Raw genomic sequence first — 15,916 nt, forward strand, 5'->3', positions numbered from 1 at the left:
CCGAAGCTTCAGATTCAGCTCTGCCTGACAAGCAGGGGCCCCTCAACTCGCTGCCCTAGCCCAGGGCAGTCTCCTGGCTCCAGCACATTCCAATTCTCCGTCACTCTCACCCGAGCTGAAACTAATCGCACATTTAATTCTAGCTTTTATTTGATTAAGTACACCTCGCTAAGCAGATGTTTGCTGGGATATGGGAAGAGAAACATCTCCTCCCCTGGGCACTGCATGGCACCAAGGAGCCTGCTGAGGACAGAGCAGAAGGGAGGCCAAGAGGGGGCAGACATTTACATCCAGGTTCGTTCCGGAGACTGGGCGGGACCTTGCCAGGAAAGCCAAACTGTGCATTTGAAGCATGGAGCTAATACCACCCCAGTTTTGCTCTAGCTCTTTGCCGCGTGCTCTCTGTCATAACTGGTCACTTTTGTCAGTCACATCCCTTCTTTGGGCCTTTCTTTTCTAGTCTGTAAAATGAAGAGCTGTTTGGGATCCCGGGGCGGTGGGGGGGCATCCTCTGGTAGTAGGGGGCAGATGGAGGCCAGGCACGGTAGCAGGCAGCTTCCAGTGCAGACACAGGCCCAGCGTCACTTCCAGGACCATTTCTTAATCGGCAGACCCAAGCAAGCAGTCACCCTGAACAGACTCAGTGGGTGAGGGTGGTGCTCAGGGTGAGCACTGCTGGCTGGGCCCAAATGTGTACATCTCAGGTCCCAGCAGTGGATCCACATGAGCTGAGCTCTCATCTTTATGCCTGACTGTGACTTCTACCACTCACCAGCCTTTATCAGGCTAGAGTCCCATAAACAGAAACAAAAAACACAACAAACAAACAAAAACCCTCCTCTGGATTCTGAATCTCTGAGAACCTGATGAAAGCTATAGGACAGACGCTCACTGCCCAGGCTCATGGGGAAAGCGAGCTCGTCCCATGCTTCCCAGGGACTTCTGCGGATGGTGCAGGCCCAGGTCAGTTGGTTCTCAGATGAGGCCCTGAGCGCAGCTCCTGTCCACTGCCTTCCTGGTCTGAACCTGAGGGGACCCCACCTACTCTATCCAGAAACTGTCCCGCCTCCTCACCCAACATCTGCCTCTGGGAAATGTTCTCCACAGGAAGTGGCTTTTCTGAGTGAGGGTCAGTGATTACAGCCAACAGTCACTGTCCCTGGGCGCCTTGCTCGGACCCCCTGGTTGTAAGGTGGCCTGAATGGGAGACTAGGAGCCAGAGAGGAGGAGGAAGGGAGGCTGTGTTCAAGGGGAGGTGGCTGGGTCCACCGCACGGTTCCTGGTTCACCCGGGAACCAACCCTAGCCATGGACGGGCCACACCCCAGTGGAGGAGTCCTAGAGGCCCTCCTTTAAGCTCCCTGCTCCCAGATTCGAGAGAAGACTCAACAGAAACGTGATGGAAACACCCAGGGGCAGCAGCACAGCCAGAGCTCACACATGTCAGTTGAATCATTTTACAAAATCAATAAATAATTAGGAAGGTGGAGGAGGAGGAGAATGACTGAGAGCGAGAAGACGAGGTATGTGCTGGTCACCATTCCCTGGAAGCCCCCCACCCTGACCCCAGGGCTTGGGCACCAGGGGAAGTGCAGGCTGTGAGGCTCTACGTGGCCAGGGAAGGTCACAGGCGCCAAAGCCGAAAGTCCAGGGAGTACACTGGGTGCTCTACACCAGTGCACCCGTAGGCGTTATCGGAGCCTCCTTCCAACTCAGGCACTGGCTCAGGAAATTGACAAAGGGTTTCCAGAGCAGCAGGGCGCCCCCTGGTGGGCACCCTCCCTTGAGCTGGGGTTTCCGGCTGCATTTCAGCCAACGCATGCACTTCTTACTCAAGCACAAAGGCACATGAAGTAGTTGGAGCGGCTCTCTGCACTAATTGGACCCGCGCGACTGATGAGAAAGAACGCACGTGGGCGCAGGCAGCTGCTCCTGTGGGAAAGGCAGCCAGCCTCCTAGGAGACCTCTGGGGGCGGTCGCAGCGTCATCAGTGAGCTCCAGGAAGAGAGCGGCCAGGCTTCAAGCAAACAAGGCGGCAGCATCTTGTCCTTGTGCCTCGCGGCTGGCATGGCTCGGTGCTGGAGGGAACAGCCACTCATACGTGCCGGTGAGAGGGGGTTTCAGAGTCAGCACTGGGCCTTGTGGTGGTGGCTGGCTCTGCCCATCTCTCTGGGAATTTGTCTTTCCTCATAAAATAACAGTTTTGTTTTTTTGTTTTTTTTTTTAACATTGCCTTCCCTTCCCCGCACTGGGACAGCAGAGGGCCGAGCTCTCCTAGGTCCCAGGACTCGCTGTGCAGCCCTGGCAGAGTGGGGTGACTTTGCTGAGTCACTGCTGCCTGAAGCGGGGTTGCAGGAGGCTTCCGGCTGCACCTGGGCACACCCCAGAGGCTGGCTCTGGAAGCTCCCAGAAGGCTCCGGCTCCTGCGAGACTGGGGCTGGAAACCGCCAGGCGTGATGTGGTCAGTCCACCCTCGACCCTCCAGAGCATCATCTCCCCTGGAAGATCCGGATTTTGTGGATGGCTGCCAGGGTGGCTGTCACATTGGACTCAAAGTCTGCATCATGCACTCCGGTCTTTCGGAAAGCCCCCGCTGAAGGGTTGTTCTCCCAGTAATGGTGCCAGTTCCCCTTGCTGTCTGCCCCAAAGCCGTACAAGTCCACCTGCAGGGGCGAAGCAGAGGTGAGCACTAGGGTAGAGACAGTGGAGCTCCTGGAACAGGGAGACGGTGGGCACCCCAGAAACCTACAGAAGGGTCTACACCCAGCTTGTGGACAAAACCCCTCTCCAGCTTCCCAGAATCCCCAGGGTTCAGGGAAGCCAAAGCAAGTCAAGCAAACTCGAGTTCAGTGCCAGCCCATGGGTACTTAGGAGCGGACTGCAGGTGTCTGGGCCCACAGCGGGGTGGCCTCTTGTGAGGCAACAGCAAGCTCTTCTCCATGTCTGGGGTCTGAGGCGGGAGGGCATTGGGGAGGATGGAGGGCTTCAGAGCCAGGCAAATGGCACCTTATGTGGCTGGCCCTGCTTGTGTCAAACCACTTCTCAGCCTCACTGTCCTTGTTTGAAAGTGGAACCAAGAAGCACATTCACAAGAGGCAGGTGACAGGGACTGATTCTTTTCTTCCTTCCTTGAGGGCAACATCTACCTAGCTCAGTGTCCTTCATATGTCTGACAAATTGACTAAGCACTGACTGTGTGCCTGGCACTGTGGACATCCCAGATATCACCAAGGCAGTGCCTGGGAATCAGAAACACCCACGGCAGGCCTCGGCCTTGTGGCGTATTATAACAGAAAGAAGTTACCACTTAAGACTAAGTCATTCTTGGAGAAACAGGCTAAATTCAGGGCTCTGAACCCTGAGGACCCGAGGAGGCTTTCCACCATGGTCATCAGAGTTGGGTCTTCCAGTAAGTAGACAATGACCAGGAAGGAGCCATGTGGTGGCCTTTAGGGCGAGCTAATGCCATGGGTTGAGGCCTGGAGGACATATCTGAGGGATGGGGACAAAGCTGGGGCAGGGGATAGCTCTGTGGGATAGCTCTGTGGAAAATGCAGCTTCTTAGGAAGTGCCTGCCTGGACATCAGGTGGATAGGATGGAGACAGAACCCCAAGGAATCAGTGACCAGTGGGCTGGGAAGGTTGGGTGGGAGACTGCGGTCTGCCTTGCAGTCCCCAGGCCTTGTCCTAGGTTCTGGCCAGGAGCCAGGCAGGGTGTGGGCAGGGATCTGAGTGTCCACCTGAAATCAGGCCCAAGGAGAAGAATCAGAGTGGGGCCCGTGTTCCTGGGCCTCTGCTCAGACACCCAGCCTGGGGAGCCACTTGGCAAGATCACTGGGAAGTAGCAGAATATCCCCAAGCACCCGGTTCCTGCCTCCAGAAGCTCTCATGGGACTGGGCTGTGCTGCGGCCTGCGTGTTGAACACAGCCCCATGGTGACTCTCACATCAGTGTCAGAATCCAGCCATTCAGACAGCAGAGCACAGCCCTGGACGGCTCTCCCTGCTGAAGCTTGTCCTTCAGTGAGCTACCGACTCTGAGCTCCCCCAGCCCTCATCCTGGTTTGCCTTGGGCAATGACCAGAGCGTGCCAGACTCTGGTACCTAAGAACTTTCTCAGAGAACACTGAAGGGTCCCGTGAGGTGGGCATCAGGAGGCCAAGCTTCTGCAGAGTGGCCAGCCCTGGTCCCTGACAGTCTGCACCTCGTGGAGCGTATGTACCTCATCACAGACATGCATGGAGAAGATGACCGAGAGGATGCCGGTGGACGGGTACCGCCCGTGGCCCTGCAGCCAGTTGTCGAAGACGTACTTGATGAAGGCAGGGTGGTAGATGAGGATCTGTGGAAAGAAGGTGGGCTCTGGCTGAGCCTGGCTGGCCAAGGACGTGGCCACAGGGACACAGCGAGAGAGGCCTGAAAACCACCCCTGGGCTGTAGGCTTCAGTGCTGGAGGAGGATGGAGCACAGCCTGCAGTCTCAAGAGCACAAACCAGAGGGTAGGACTGACAGGGAAGCCTGGGACAGCAGCCATGGAGCTTGGGCAAGAAGGTTCAGCAGGTGGCATTGAAATGAAAATCCAAGAGGGCCAGGAAGTGAGACCCGGGGAGCCACGAGAGGTGGCAGTGGGACCCTGGCTCACACACCTGCACGCACAAACAGAGCCATTTGCTCTGCCCGACTCTGGTTACTGGTGGGAATCACTTCCGTTCCCCAGATGGCCGGACACTCGTGGCTTCCCTCCCCTCGGTCCCCGCAGGGCTCAGGGAAATCGGGCTGCTGGGCGGGAGCAGCAGCCCGGGACGGGCCTGAGGATCCCCACCTAGGACGAGTGCCCTCTGCACTGTGAAGGCCATTCCCATTGCTGTGACCTCTTCAGGGGAGAAGCCAGATGGGGGCCACACCCTGCCTGGCAGAGCCCTGCTCACCTTATCCTGCTTCACTCTGATCTTCGTGGGGACCGGGACGTAGGTGCTGCAGCCAAGGGAAGAGGAGGTGGTCAGTGTAGGGCGGGGTCCCTGGGAGGGAGCAGGGCCTCTCGGGCCTGGCCCCATCCTTGCTCTTAGGGCTCCTCTACCCCACCCCCCATCCAGCCAGGCCCCTCTGCGCCGCCCCTCTATGGACACCAGAGGGCAGCCTGGACTCACTCTGTCACTCTCCATGGTTTGAGCCCATTTTCCCAGAGGTCCTGGGAGGTGGGCCTGCTTCAAGCACAGTTCCTGGCCCAGGTCCTTTCTGCCGGGGCTGCTCCCACTGTACCTGCCTCACTTCCCTCCCAGAAGGCCCAACAGAATGCAGTCCCAGCCCCAGCTCCTGGGAGGCCTGGCCTGGAACCGGGAGGCCTGTGAAACGCTGGCCCTGGCAGCCACTCCTCCCAGGGATCAGATCTAGACCTTAACCAAGCTCTGGCTTGAGCTCAACCTTAGACAAGTTGTCAGGCTGGGCCTGGGGTTCCCAGGGAGCTACTGGTCTCTCAGGCCAGCTCAGGACCCTTTCCAGTTTAAAGAGAAAAGTTATTTCAGAGGCATATGTGAACTAGGCGGTATTTGGGGAAGCGAATTCTGGGGTCTGTTTGGAGTCCTTAAGAGAGGGTGGTAAAGGCTACAGCTTCACAGATGTGGTGGAGGAGAGGGATCCTGGTCCCCATGAAGATCAGGTGGGGCTGGGGCCCAGGACAGCACAGCCTGAGGGGTTCGAGGGCAGAGGTGGCCAGGAGAGAAGACTCACTGGGAGATGGTACCAGTGGTGGTGGCACTGACAACCCACTGCAGGTCGATGGTCTTGAAGGGGACCAGGACCATGCTGACATTCTCCCCCAGCTCCCGGAAGCTCTCGGGGTACACCAGATGGTGCGTGGTCTTGCTCCCCACGTCAGCTTCAAACCCCGCTGTGGGTGCCTTGTTCATCCTGGGGAAAGAAGGCAGTGAAATACATCTTAGGCTTGGGTGTCACAGGTGCAGGGTTGAGAGCTGCAGCGGGGTGGTGATTTTGGGGGGGTCCGCTTTGTCTTCAGCCCTCCATGCCCCATAGTGGGGAAAGTTAAGGTACAGGCCAAAGGCTCTGGGTTGTTTTTTTTTTTTCACTATCTCAAGTGAGAGGAACACTCCCCATGATGTGTGTTAGTTCTTTACCTCCCTTATGGGACCACAGCGGTAGCTATTTAGGATCTTTTCTAATGGTTGGGGAAGCCTGGGTTCAGACAGGTTGTTGTAGGCCATGGAGCTACCAAGTGCCAGCCTGGAACCTGAGTCTGTCTGACCCAAACCTGACCATGGACGGGCACACTGAGAAGCCAGGTGCTGTGTGTATAATGTCAGAGAAACAAGGAATGACTGCGTGATAAAAGGAGTGATGGAGGATTGCTTTACATATAAAGCAAGTTATTACAGTAAAGTCACATTGCCAAGAAAGACGAGAGCAGTGTGTTTAAAGCAAGGGGAGTATTCTGACAGGGATTAATAGCAATGGGTCTTTTACTATAATCAGTTTTTAAATTTAAACATTCATCATGATTTTTTATCACACCTTGCTGATCATACATTTATGGCAATTTCTGTCAAACGAAAGCCATTACAGTGTGTCCTCCTCCACCTTATTCTCCAGATCTGGAAATGTGAAACTTTTGGCTCCTCCGCAAAGTTAAAATGGCCGCGAAAAGGTGAAAACGTTTTGAATGGATCCAGGATACTGAGGCGGCCACGATAGAGCCCCTACAGACTCTTGCGAGGGAAGACCTCCAGAACTGCTTCCAAAAGTGGCAAGAATGATGAGAGAAGTGTCTTGGAAGGGAAAGGAAGTATTCTGAAGGGGTATTAATGGCAACGTGTCATTTACTGTAACACCTTCCACTGTATTTTTCTGTCACATCAAGCAAAGTCACAGAAGACAGCCCGGGTTCCATGTCTCTGTCTAGGGCCCTTGTGAGTCAGGTGGGAGGGAATGGTGTGATACCCAGGGGAGACTTGGGCTCTTTCCTATGGTGTCTGTGTCACTTGGGGGCACAGCACACCTCGCCAGAAAAGCTCATGGCACTGTCGTGGCCTGGACTGCAGACTGCAGGGGAGGCAAAAGGGAGAAGCAGTCCAGCAACCTTACCCACACCGGGCTGCCCACGCAAGCTCCCAGTCCACTGGGGACCTCCTAGGGAGGGCTTCTGCCAGCATCCGGAGAGGCCTTCTAGCCCATCCCATCCCATGGTGCGAAGATGGGGAAACTGAGTCCCAGAGGGCACAGTGAGAAGCCCGGGTCCCTGTGAAAGTCCAGGGCCCACACCTGGACGCTGGGCCTTCTGACCCGAGCCGGGTGCTCCCCATGGCTCCCCAGGCCCCTGGTGCGGCGAGTGGGCTTGGGCTGAGGGCGCAGACTCACCTGAGCACAAAGTCATGGCTGTCTATGTCAGCTCCGTACAGGGACTCCCGCAGGTTGCCTGAGTTGCCCACCACGGCGCAGCGCCGGCAGCCCACGGACCTCTTGTGCAGCATGGGATCCACGTTCCCAGGCACCACGCTGAACAGCTCCTTGACAGCATCGCTCAGATTGCTGGGCTTCTTCTCCCTCTGCAGCCTCTGTAGCACAGGGCAGAGCGAGATGGGTCAGCCTGTGGGGGCTGCTGCCTCAGCAGATGGGCTCCACCTCCTGGCCACCAGCGGCCAACACTCCTACACTATGGCTTCTGCGGCCTCACACATTCCCTTCCCTGTAGGACCCTGGGTACAGGGAACAGGGCCCTGTCACGGCTGCCCCACCTGCCCACCAGGGACCCCAAGGGCTGCTCGGGAAAAAGAAAGGAAAGGCTCACTTGTCCATTCTGCAAATGTCCGCTGAGCAGATGTCTGCACAAGCCCCTTGAGAAATGAACACGGGCTCATACAAGTTGGGCCGGTGGAGCACGGGGAGGGACCCAGCCGACCTTCACTCCACCTGTGGCTTCACGGGGCCCTCACATCTGGCCTGCTCCTCCCCGAGTTTCCCTCTGAAAGGCCCTCCAACCCTCAGGGTCACAGCCATAACCTTGGGGAGCCATCTCGCTCCCACTATGCTCCCTGGGTCCTGCAAACCCAGGCTGCACGCCACTGCTCCTATCTGGACAAGAACAGCAGGGGTGGGTGCAGTGTTCATCTCTGGCTAGGCCCTGCCTCTCACTGACAGCAGCAGGATCCCTGTCCCTACCTCCACCTCTAGCACTCTCACCTTCTGCTTTTCAGCAGCCCAGGATCACTGAACTCCGGTCAAAGCATCAGCCGTTCTCCGGATGCACAGAGATCCCTGGCAGATGCTTTGCATCTTCAAAGGTGCAGCCCAAAGTCAGTGACCCCAGAACTCCCTGCCTGGCCCCCAGGCGTCCTGCTTGCTGGAGACCGAGGGGTCCCCTGGAAGCAGGAGTGTCAGGGCCAAAACCTGGACATGTGGGTCACCCTGTTGGCCACTGCCCTGCAATACCAGTCTGCCCAGTGTTCCCAGGAGACTCTGGCCAGGTTGCATGGTGGCCCTGTGAGTGCACACTCTTCCTCAACCACGGTGAGCTCTGGCAGACTCTGAAAGGGTCCACTTTTCATTTCAGCAGGGCAGCTAGGTTCCTAGACTTGGCCCAGCTGCGGACCAGGATCTGAACCCAGGCTTTCGGGACCCCACCTCAAGGTTCTCCCAGAACACAGCCAATGCCTCCAGCTCTTGGACTCCTAAGCATTGGAAGTCAGAGGAGGTGGACTATAGGGTGATTCCCATCAGCTCCCTCAGCCCCAGGGATGGGGTGGCTGAGAGAGGATGAAGTGGCAAAGATTCCACGAGAATAATCTTTCTTGAAATTTGATGCCTGGACTAGGTGTCTAGAAGCCATTGCTAGAAGTTGAGAACATGGCCTTCCCCAGAGAAAGGGCCCCAGCAGAGGAGGCTGCTAAAGGTATCTAGGTCACAATTCAGGGTGGGCCCTAGTCCCACAACAGGTGTCCTCATAAGAGGAGGGGGAGGTTGGCGACACAAGGACACAGGGGAGAAGGCATGCAGAGGAGGCAGCCACTGGGAACTGACTCTTTCCCCACTTTCCTTTTGTATTTCCAGTGTCTACAAGTGTGAGGGATGAATACACCTGTTGTTTTAAGCCACCCAGTTCCCGGCCACTGCTTATGGTACTGCTTACTCAGACTTACACATAATAGATGCTCAATAGCCAGTTGTTGAGTGAAGGAATTCACGAGTCTCTGAAAGCTGCCAAATGCCTGGCATTTGGCCCTGGCACCCCTGCCCCCCCAAGCCCCGCCCTGGGCTGCAGGCCTCACCAGCCACCACTGGTAGGTGTTCTCCTCCAGGACTGCATTGTGGGCTGTCAGCAGCGGCTGCAGGGTCTGGTTGAAACGCTCGTCGAACCAAGCGGAGACCTTGCGCTGGCTGATGCAGTGCGTGCAGGTGCAGGGCCGGGACTTGATCAGCTTCCGGAGGTTCAGTGATAGCTCGAGGACCATCTGCTTGGGGAACCAGGCAGCGGGCACCATGGTGTGCGAATAGTTCAGGACAAAGGAGGTGAGGAAGACAAAGAGCACCAGGAAGGTGAGCACTTTGAGGGTCTTCTTCTGTGTGGTCATCATCTTTGCTCCCAGCTGGGGACCCCCACCTCGCTGAGCTGAGACACAGAGGAAATCCCAAGGCTGCAGGCTCGGCTGGAGGGGCCAGAGGATCCCCAGGAAGGTCTCCTTCCCATGGACAGGCGGCCAGCCTTGTGTTTGCGATGTCCGTGGGTGGCACACACAGCCACCCGTGTGTGCCAGGCTTGTCTTCTGGGGTGTAAGGCAGCCTGTTCTGCCACGGCCCTGCAAGGGCTGGTGGTGACGTGTCTAGCTGAAGCTCTAATTAAACATAATAACAGTGATTTCCTGTCCTATTCAGTCTGGGGACCCTCGGGGTGAGGACTTGGAAGCAAGGCCTTGGCACAAGGTGCAGGGCCACCTTGGTGACCCCCCCCTCTGGAACGTGTGGTGCGGAGGACCCTTAATTAGACGCTTGACTCTTCTCTGCTGTCACCAGGCAGGTGGCAGTTAAGTGGCTTCTTGATGAAGGCACACAGGCTGTCATCTGCACAGAAAAGGAGGAAGACAGAAAGATAACAAGGTTATAAAAATGTTTCTCTTTCCACACCTCCACCCATGCCTTCCATGGTCTCTCCCTCAGTGAGGCCACCCCTGCAGGACCCAGGAGAGCTTGGTGTGTGGGTGCACATGCTTGTATGTGTGCGGGAGGTTGCTAAGCACACACCCCATCCATGTGTCCACAGCCAGAACCCAGCATGGCCACACATTCCACACCAGCGTGTGACCGGGTGGCCTCTCTGAGTCCAGCCTGGCAAGGATTTAGGATGCAGGGCTCACTTGCCTCTCTGGCTCCTTCAGTTCCTCTGGACTCTCAATTTTACCAAACAGCAAGAGTGAGAACAAATCAGAATCCTCCACTTCTGAGGAGATGGAGGGGCCTGAGTCTCCAATCAGCACCTCCCTGTGTACAGGTGGGTGGGGGGCTTTTTCACTAAGGAACCGAGGGGAGGAGAATGCGGGGAGACAACGCAGATCTCTACACCGGCTTTACCGTTTCTAGCTACCTTCAGCTCATTTTCCTCTGTGGAGAGGACGCTGGGTTCCAGCCCCCTGCATGTTCTGTCTGGGCTTTGGATTGAGGAGAGGAAGGGGTGTTGGCCCTTGTGTGCAGCGGAAGAAGTTTGGAGAAGTCTGGAGAAGTTAGTTATTGCTAAAGAAAAGTAGCTGTGGGGCCGGGGATTTAGCTCAGTGGTGTCGCTGCCTGCCTTGCAAGCACAAGGACCTGAGTTTGATCCCCAGTACCACACACACACACACACACACACACACACACACACACACAAAGTAGCTAACGTTTAAAGATTTGAAGAGTGGTTGCAGTGGAAGCCCTGCAGGGAGGCGGTGGTGCTGTGCGAGGCCCAGGGAAGTGGAAAGGAGGCCTGATTCCACTCACCCTGTACCTCTACTACTCAGTTACACAGCCCACCTGCTTTACTGTGCACAGCACAGGGTTTGCAAGTTGAGACAACATGACTGACCCACAGGTGGCAGCTGTTCCTGCCTCCGGGCTTGGTCAAGAAAAACCATCCACCTGGTGCGGCTCTTACTCATTCTGCAGAGCTCAGCTGGCACTGCTCCTGGGGCCTCCCTGGCTCCCCAGGCCCTGGGCCTAGCTCTTCTGCCTGCCCTGTTTACTCCCCTCCCCTCCCCAGGCTGGAGCTCCCTGAGGATAGAAGCTGTCTCACCTCGCTTGGAACCCACCCCATGGCATGGCGCTAGTGAAGTTCCTGGCAGCCAGCAAGCAGAAAGGAAGAGAAATGCATACCAGTCCTGCAGTTCAGAGGCAAATCTGAGCAAGAAGGCAAGACCCCAGGGCCAGAAAATTTTCATTCTCACCAGGCTGTCCCTTCCCTTCACTGTGGGACCTGGCCTCTGGACCATTGCTTCTGGTCATGGTTCAGGCTATCAGCCCATCAAGGTCCCCTATGCTTCAATTTATTCCCTGCTGATTTGCTGGTCCCACTGCTGCTCCAGGCACTCAGCTGAGTTGGTGTCTGGGATGGCGAGAAGCTCTAGGTGAGAGCTTCTGGGGCATCCGCAGGCCCCAGTGCTTTGGGAGAAGGGAGGCTGGTGTGGTGGCAGGGACAGGATTGGGAGTGGATGAGAGCAGAGCCAGACGTGCGGCTGGCGGGAGAGGGTCAGGCTGTGGAAACTACAGTGGAGGCCAAGATTTCTCTTAAAATAAATCAGACACAGAAGGTTAAATATCACATGGTTTCTCTCACCTGAGAAGCCAAAGTATATACAATTGAGGAACAAAATAAAAAATAGATTATGGAAACAGGGAGGTAGACCATGTACAGATGGGAAGGGGACAGGGAAGATGGAGACAGGAAGCATGGCAGGGGAAGGGGAAGTGAAAAGGACTGAGATATCAGGATGCGAATATATATATTCAGGACTGTATTTATTATGCGTCACAAACATACTAAGAAAAAAGGGAGAAAAAAACAAAAGGAAGAAAAACTCCACTGGCACTAAAACTCAAGCAAAGGAAGAAATCATGGGAGGATCTGCGCACAGGATGGCCTAGGTTCACGATGTCTGTGTTTACAATGAGCAGGGCCAGGCCAACGTGGAAACGAGCGAGCTCCCTTCCCAGGCTGAATGCTGAGCGCAGGGTCAAGGCAGACTCTGGTCCTATGGTGCCCTGGCTTGGTGGGAGGTAGGGCTTCTCTAGGCTGATGCGAAGGTGGGGTGAGTACTAGGGGTAGAGGTCAAAGTTGAGGGCTCTGTGGCAGCCTCTTTCCCCCTGCATCCTGGTGGCAGCATCTCTGGAGCCCAAGGACGGACACTCATGTGGATCCCACTTACCAGCACTTCTAGGCTGGCATTGTTCTGCACATCCATAAATCCCCGGGGGGAGGAGGGAAAAGTGCAATGGGAAAGCAAGCTCTCCCCACCTCTTCTCAGGCCTCCGGGAGGAAAAGAAGACTGCGGGACCCCCATAAACTCCCGAGCTCTCTCAACTGCCAAGGAATCTGCAGAAGACCCAGGCATGGCCAGCCCTAGCTCCCAGAAATGGAACCCAGGCCACCTCACCATGGGTCCCCACATGAGGTGGAGGCGGTGCATCCTGACACAGAGGAGGCAAAGAGGGAGACAGTTTCTGAGTGGTTCTTGCTGCAGAGTGGCTGTCATCAGCAGGCCACATGCTGGGAGCAGTGCGAGAAGCACTGAAGCTGTGCACAAGATGGAGACCCCAGCACAGCAGTGACCAAGGCCAGCTCTTTTGAAGACTTGGAAAGTAAGGGACAGATGCTGGCTGTGTACAGGTAACCCAAGTAGGATGTCCCCAGCTCTTCGCATAGCTCTCGGTGCCATGGTCCCTGGTGAACTGGCCCGGTGAGTAGAGCAGGCTGCTGATGCTTCTACTACAACTAACCACTGTGATCTTCCAAGGCAAGTTGGATAGCCATCAGGCTCGTCTCCCTGCAGTGGGAAACAGCCAGAGCAGGTGAGCAGCGTCTCCAAGGTCACACTGCCCATTTCTGGCTGGCCCTGACCCCTGGGGCCAGTCTCTCAAAGAACAAGCAATCCTCTCGAAGGCCAGCCTGGTGCCTTGCCTCTCCAGGGCCTGTTGCTTGCACTATGCCATGGCCATCAGCTTAGTTTCATGTTTCAGCTTCTCAGCTGCTGCTTCCTGTTTGGTTTCTGAAAGTCTGGCCCCAGTGCAACCTAAACACTGGCAAAGGCTTAAAAGAAAAGAATGGCACAGAACACGAGTTCTTTCCTCTGCAGTTTCCTTTGGGTTGGTGACTTGTCCTGAACTCATCTGCACACTCAATCCACATCTACATCCATCTTTCTGTTCTCTTCCCCAGCCTCGCAAGACTGTCACTCTCGGAGTCGCTGGACTCTTTTTTTCCTACCCTCTGGCCTCCTACAAATCTGCAGTGTCTCCTGAGGAAAGGCAGTGGGGACTGGTGGGCTCACCCCAGTTCCTCTCCCTTCCCTCTGGGATCTTTACCCCTCCAGTCCTGGGTTCCTGGACTGCTCTCCTCACCTGCACAAAGCAGGATTTCTGTATTTCCAGCATCTAGGGGCCTTGGAGGGGGGGGATTCTCCTGTGCAGCATCTGCCATAGTTACATGTGGAGGCCACAGTATCCTTGCTTTGTCCTTCTGTGTCTCTGGGACCTGCAGTGGTGCCCCATGCATGTCAGGGACCTGGCAAATTCACAGGAGAGGGCCAGAGGGCCCCAGAAGGGCTGGCGCCTATCTCCTGCCTTCAAGTGTGGACCTATGTGGTTGGAGGGGCAGGAAAATGGGCTGCAGAGTGGCCACATCGGCCCTGGTGGGCCTCCTCTCCCTGCCCTGGAGGCCCAGCCCATGTTTGTCAGGAGATCCTCTGAACACATCAGCTCTGGACACACAGCCCCTGACTTCTTGGCCAGCCCTTCTGGAAATCTTGCTGTTGGCCTTTAAGAGTACTGGCTGGCTTCACATGAAAGGGCAGGGTGGCACGAGTAAGACCTGGCTGGCACGGGTTTCTCACACAGAAGACTGCCGGAGCTGCTCACAAAGAACAGCTCTTTCCCCAACTGCTCTCCACATCCTGGTCAACAGACACCTGGAATCCACCTGAGGACCCATGGATCTTTCTTGGATGACAGTTGTTGGAATAAAAAAATGTCAGAAAGATTAGGATTCAAACCCTTTCTTCCTGTTCCTCTGTGTGAGGGGCCAGCGCATCCCCTCTCTGACCCTCGGTTCTAGAATCAGCAAGTGTGGTTCACTCACGCACAAGGTTGCATAGGAAGAAGGACTGCACAGAATGGCCCAGGTCCCGGGCACAGCCAATGTACCACACAGGAGTTCTTTGTTCCTCCTCCCTGAACTTCCGGTTTTCATCAGAGCCCTGGCAGGGTTACTTAGGCCAAATGAAGTCAGGCATCACAGAACACACAGAAGGCAAGGTAAGCAAGTTAGTTCTCACTGGCTGTACTACTTGCCTAGCTCCTCAAGGCACGGGTGGGCTGAGCCTTTGCTGCTTTCCACTTTAGTGGCCAGGACCTCTAGGACTACAGGGTAGGGGTCCTAACACTCTTGGGGAGAGGAGGAGAGAGATCAGGTTCCCAGGGGTCTCTGAACCTGAGGGCTCGGCAGCATCCATGCCTCAAGTCAGGATGTGGTTGGGACTGGGATGGGGGCTTGAGCTCTGGGCTAGCTCTTGTGAGCCTCTAAACTCGCCTTCTCCTCAAGAGTACTTCCTCAAAGCGTCTACACTGCTTCCGCTGTGCCAGTGCCTGCTCACTGAGTCCCCTGCTCCATCTCCTCGGGACTAGGGCACACTGCCCTTGGTGCCTCCAAGCTTTACACCGCCCCATGGAAAGCTGCCGGTGATGGATGAGGGACATCCTGTCTTTTGCAACTCATGGTCACAGCTGTCACTGATTTAAGCACCCCTTGTGCACTGGGTGGGGACAGAGTTCAGGCTTTGGGGTTAGCTGGTCCTGGGTGTGAATGCTGAGCCGGCTGCTTCCTAGTTGAGGGGCTCTGAGTTAGCTGATCTGTATCACTGGTCTTTGCCCCAAGGCAGGGATACCGTGGTGTCATCTCTTCAAAAGGATGCACATGGATTAAGTGCAGCAGTGCTTGCCATTAATAGTGCTCAGCACACGGAGGTTACCTTCACACCAATTCACAGATAGGAAGCTGAGGTTCAGAGTACATACAACCAGGAAATGCAGGCTGGACTTGGACTGGGGTCTTTCGTATCACATAGAATGGTTTTCCCAGGACTGGGCTCCATGTCTGGTTGCCTCCCTCCCTCTTTCTTTCCTTCCTCCCTTCCTTTTCTGCACCCTACCTGTCTGCACTGGGCCACACATGGATTTCCAGGAAGAGCCTGGCCTGGAAACTGTATGCTGGGAAGATTCCCCCTGGCCTTCCTGTTATTATGCAGGGGTGTGTCTGACCTTGGCTTTAATCCCTCAGCAGGAGAATTAGCCTAGTGAGAAACCATAGACCAGTGAGTCAGACCTGCAGGCTTCTGCTCAGAAGCTTTGCTGGGGCAGATGGAACCAGCACTGCCCCAAAGCCCCTACTTCCTGTGCCCATCCATCTCCTTACAATTCAGAGCACTCCTGGTCTCAGTGTCTGAGGTTGGGTGACAAACCTCCTACTGGTGCTCTTAATCCTGGCAGATCCCTGGCTATCATGCGCTGGGGCTCATTTTGAGAACTCTGCGAACTGGTTGTTAAAATTAAAGACTGGGGTCAGGGCCAGGGAGGTACCCACAGTACTCATGACCCAGACTTCTATTCAAAGGCAAAACTGCTGGTGACCAACTCTGTCGATCTGAGGCCTTTAGGCATCTTGTTCCATGCTTCCAC

General features: G+C 55.8%; 1 protein-coding gene across 10 annotated transcripts in view; it reads right to left on the reverse strand.

Moving 5' to 3' along the window:
* Positions 1 to 391: 391 nt before the first annotated feature.
* Positions 392 to 15,916, reverse strand: part of St3gal1 (ST3 beta-galactoside alpha-2,3-sialyltransferase 1) — a 74,582-nt gene continuing 59,057 nt past the window's right edge. For all 10 annotated transcript variants that reach the window (XM_010629601.2, XM_019208235.2, XM_010629600.2 and 7 more), the window contains 6 exons: positions 9,274 to 10,063; positions 7,367 to 7,563; positions 5,726 to 5,905; positions 4,927 to 4,972; positions 4,221 to 4,340; positions 392 to 2,662 (listed from right to left, as the gene is read on the reverse strand). In XM_010629601.2, coding sequence (XP_010627903.1) covers positions 2,489 to 2,662; positions 4,221 to 4,340; positions 4,927 to 4,972; positions 5,726 to 5,905; positions 7,367 to 7,563; positions 9,274 to 9,579 — 1,023 coding nt within the window. In that variant the 5' untranslated portion in view covers positions 9,580 to 10,063 and the 3' untranslated portion in view covers positions 392 to 2,488. The remainder of the gene's footprint in view (positions 2,663 to 4,220; positions 4,341 to 4,926; positions 4,973 to 5,725; positions 5,906 to 7,366; positions 7,564 to 9,273; positions 10,064 to 15,916) is intronic.

This window comes from Fukomys damarensis, unplaced genomic scaffold, assembly GCF_012274545.1.
Source record: "Fukomys damarensis isolate Sample0158 unplaced genomic scaffold, DMR_v1.0_HiC HiC_scaffold_5, whole genome shotgun sequence".
NCBI lineage: Eukaryota > Metazoa > Chordata > Mammalia > Rodentia > Bathyergidae > Fukomys > Fukomys damarensis.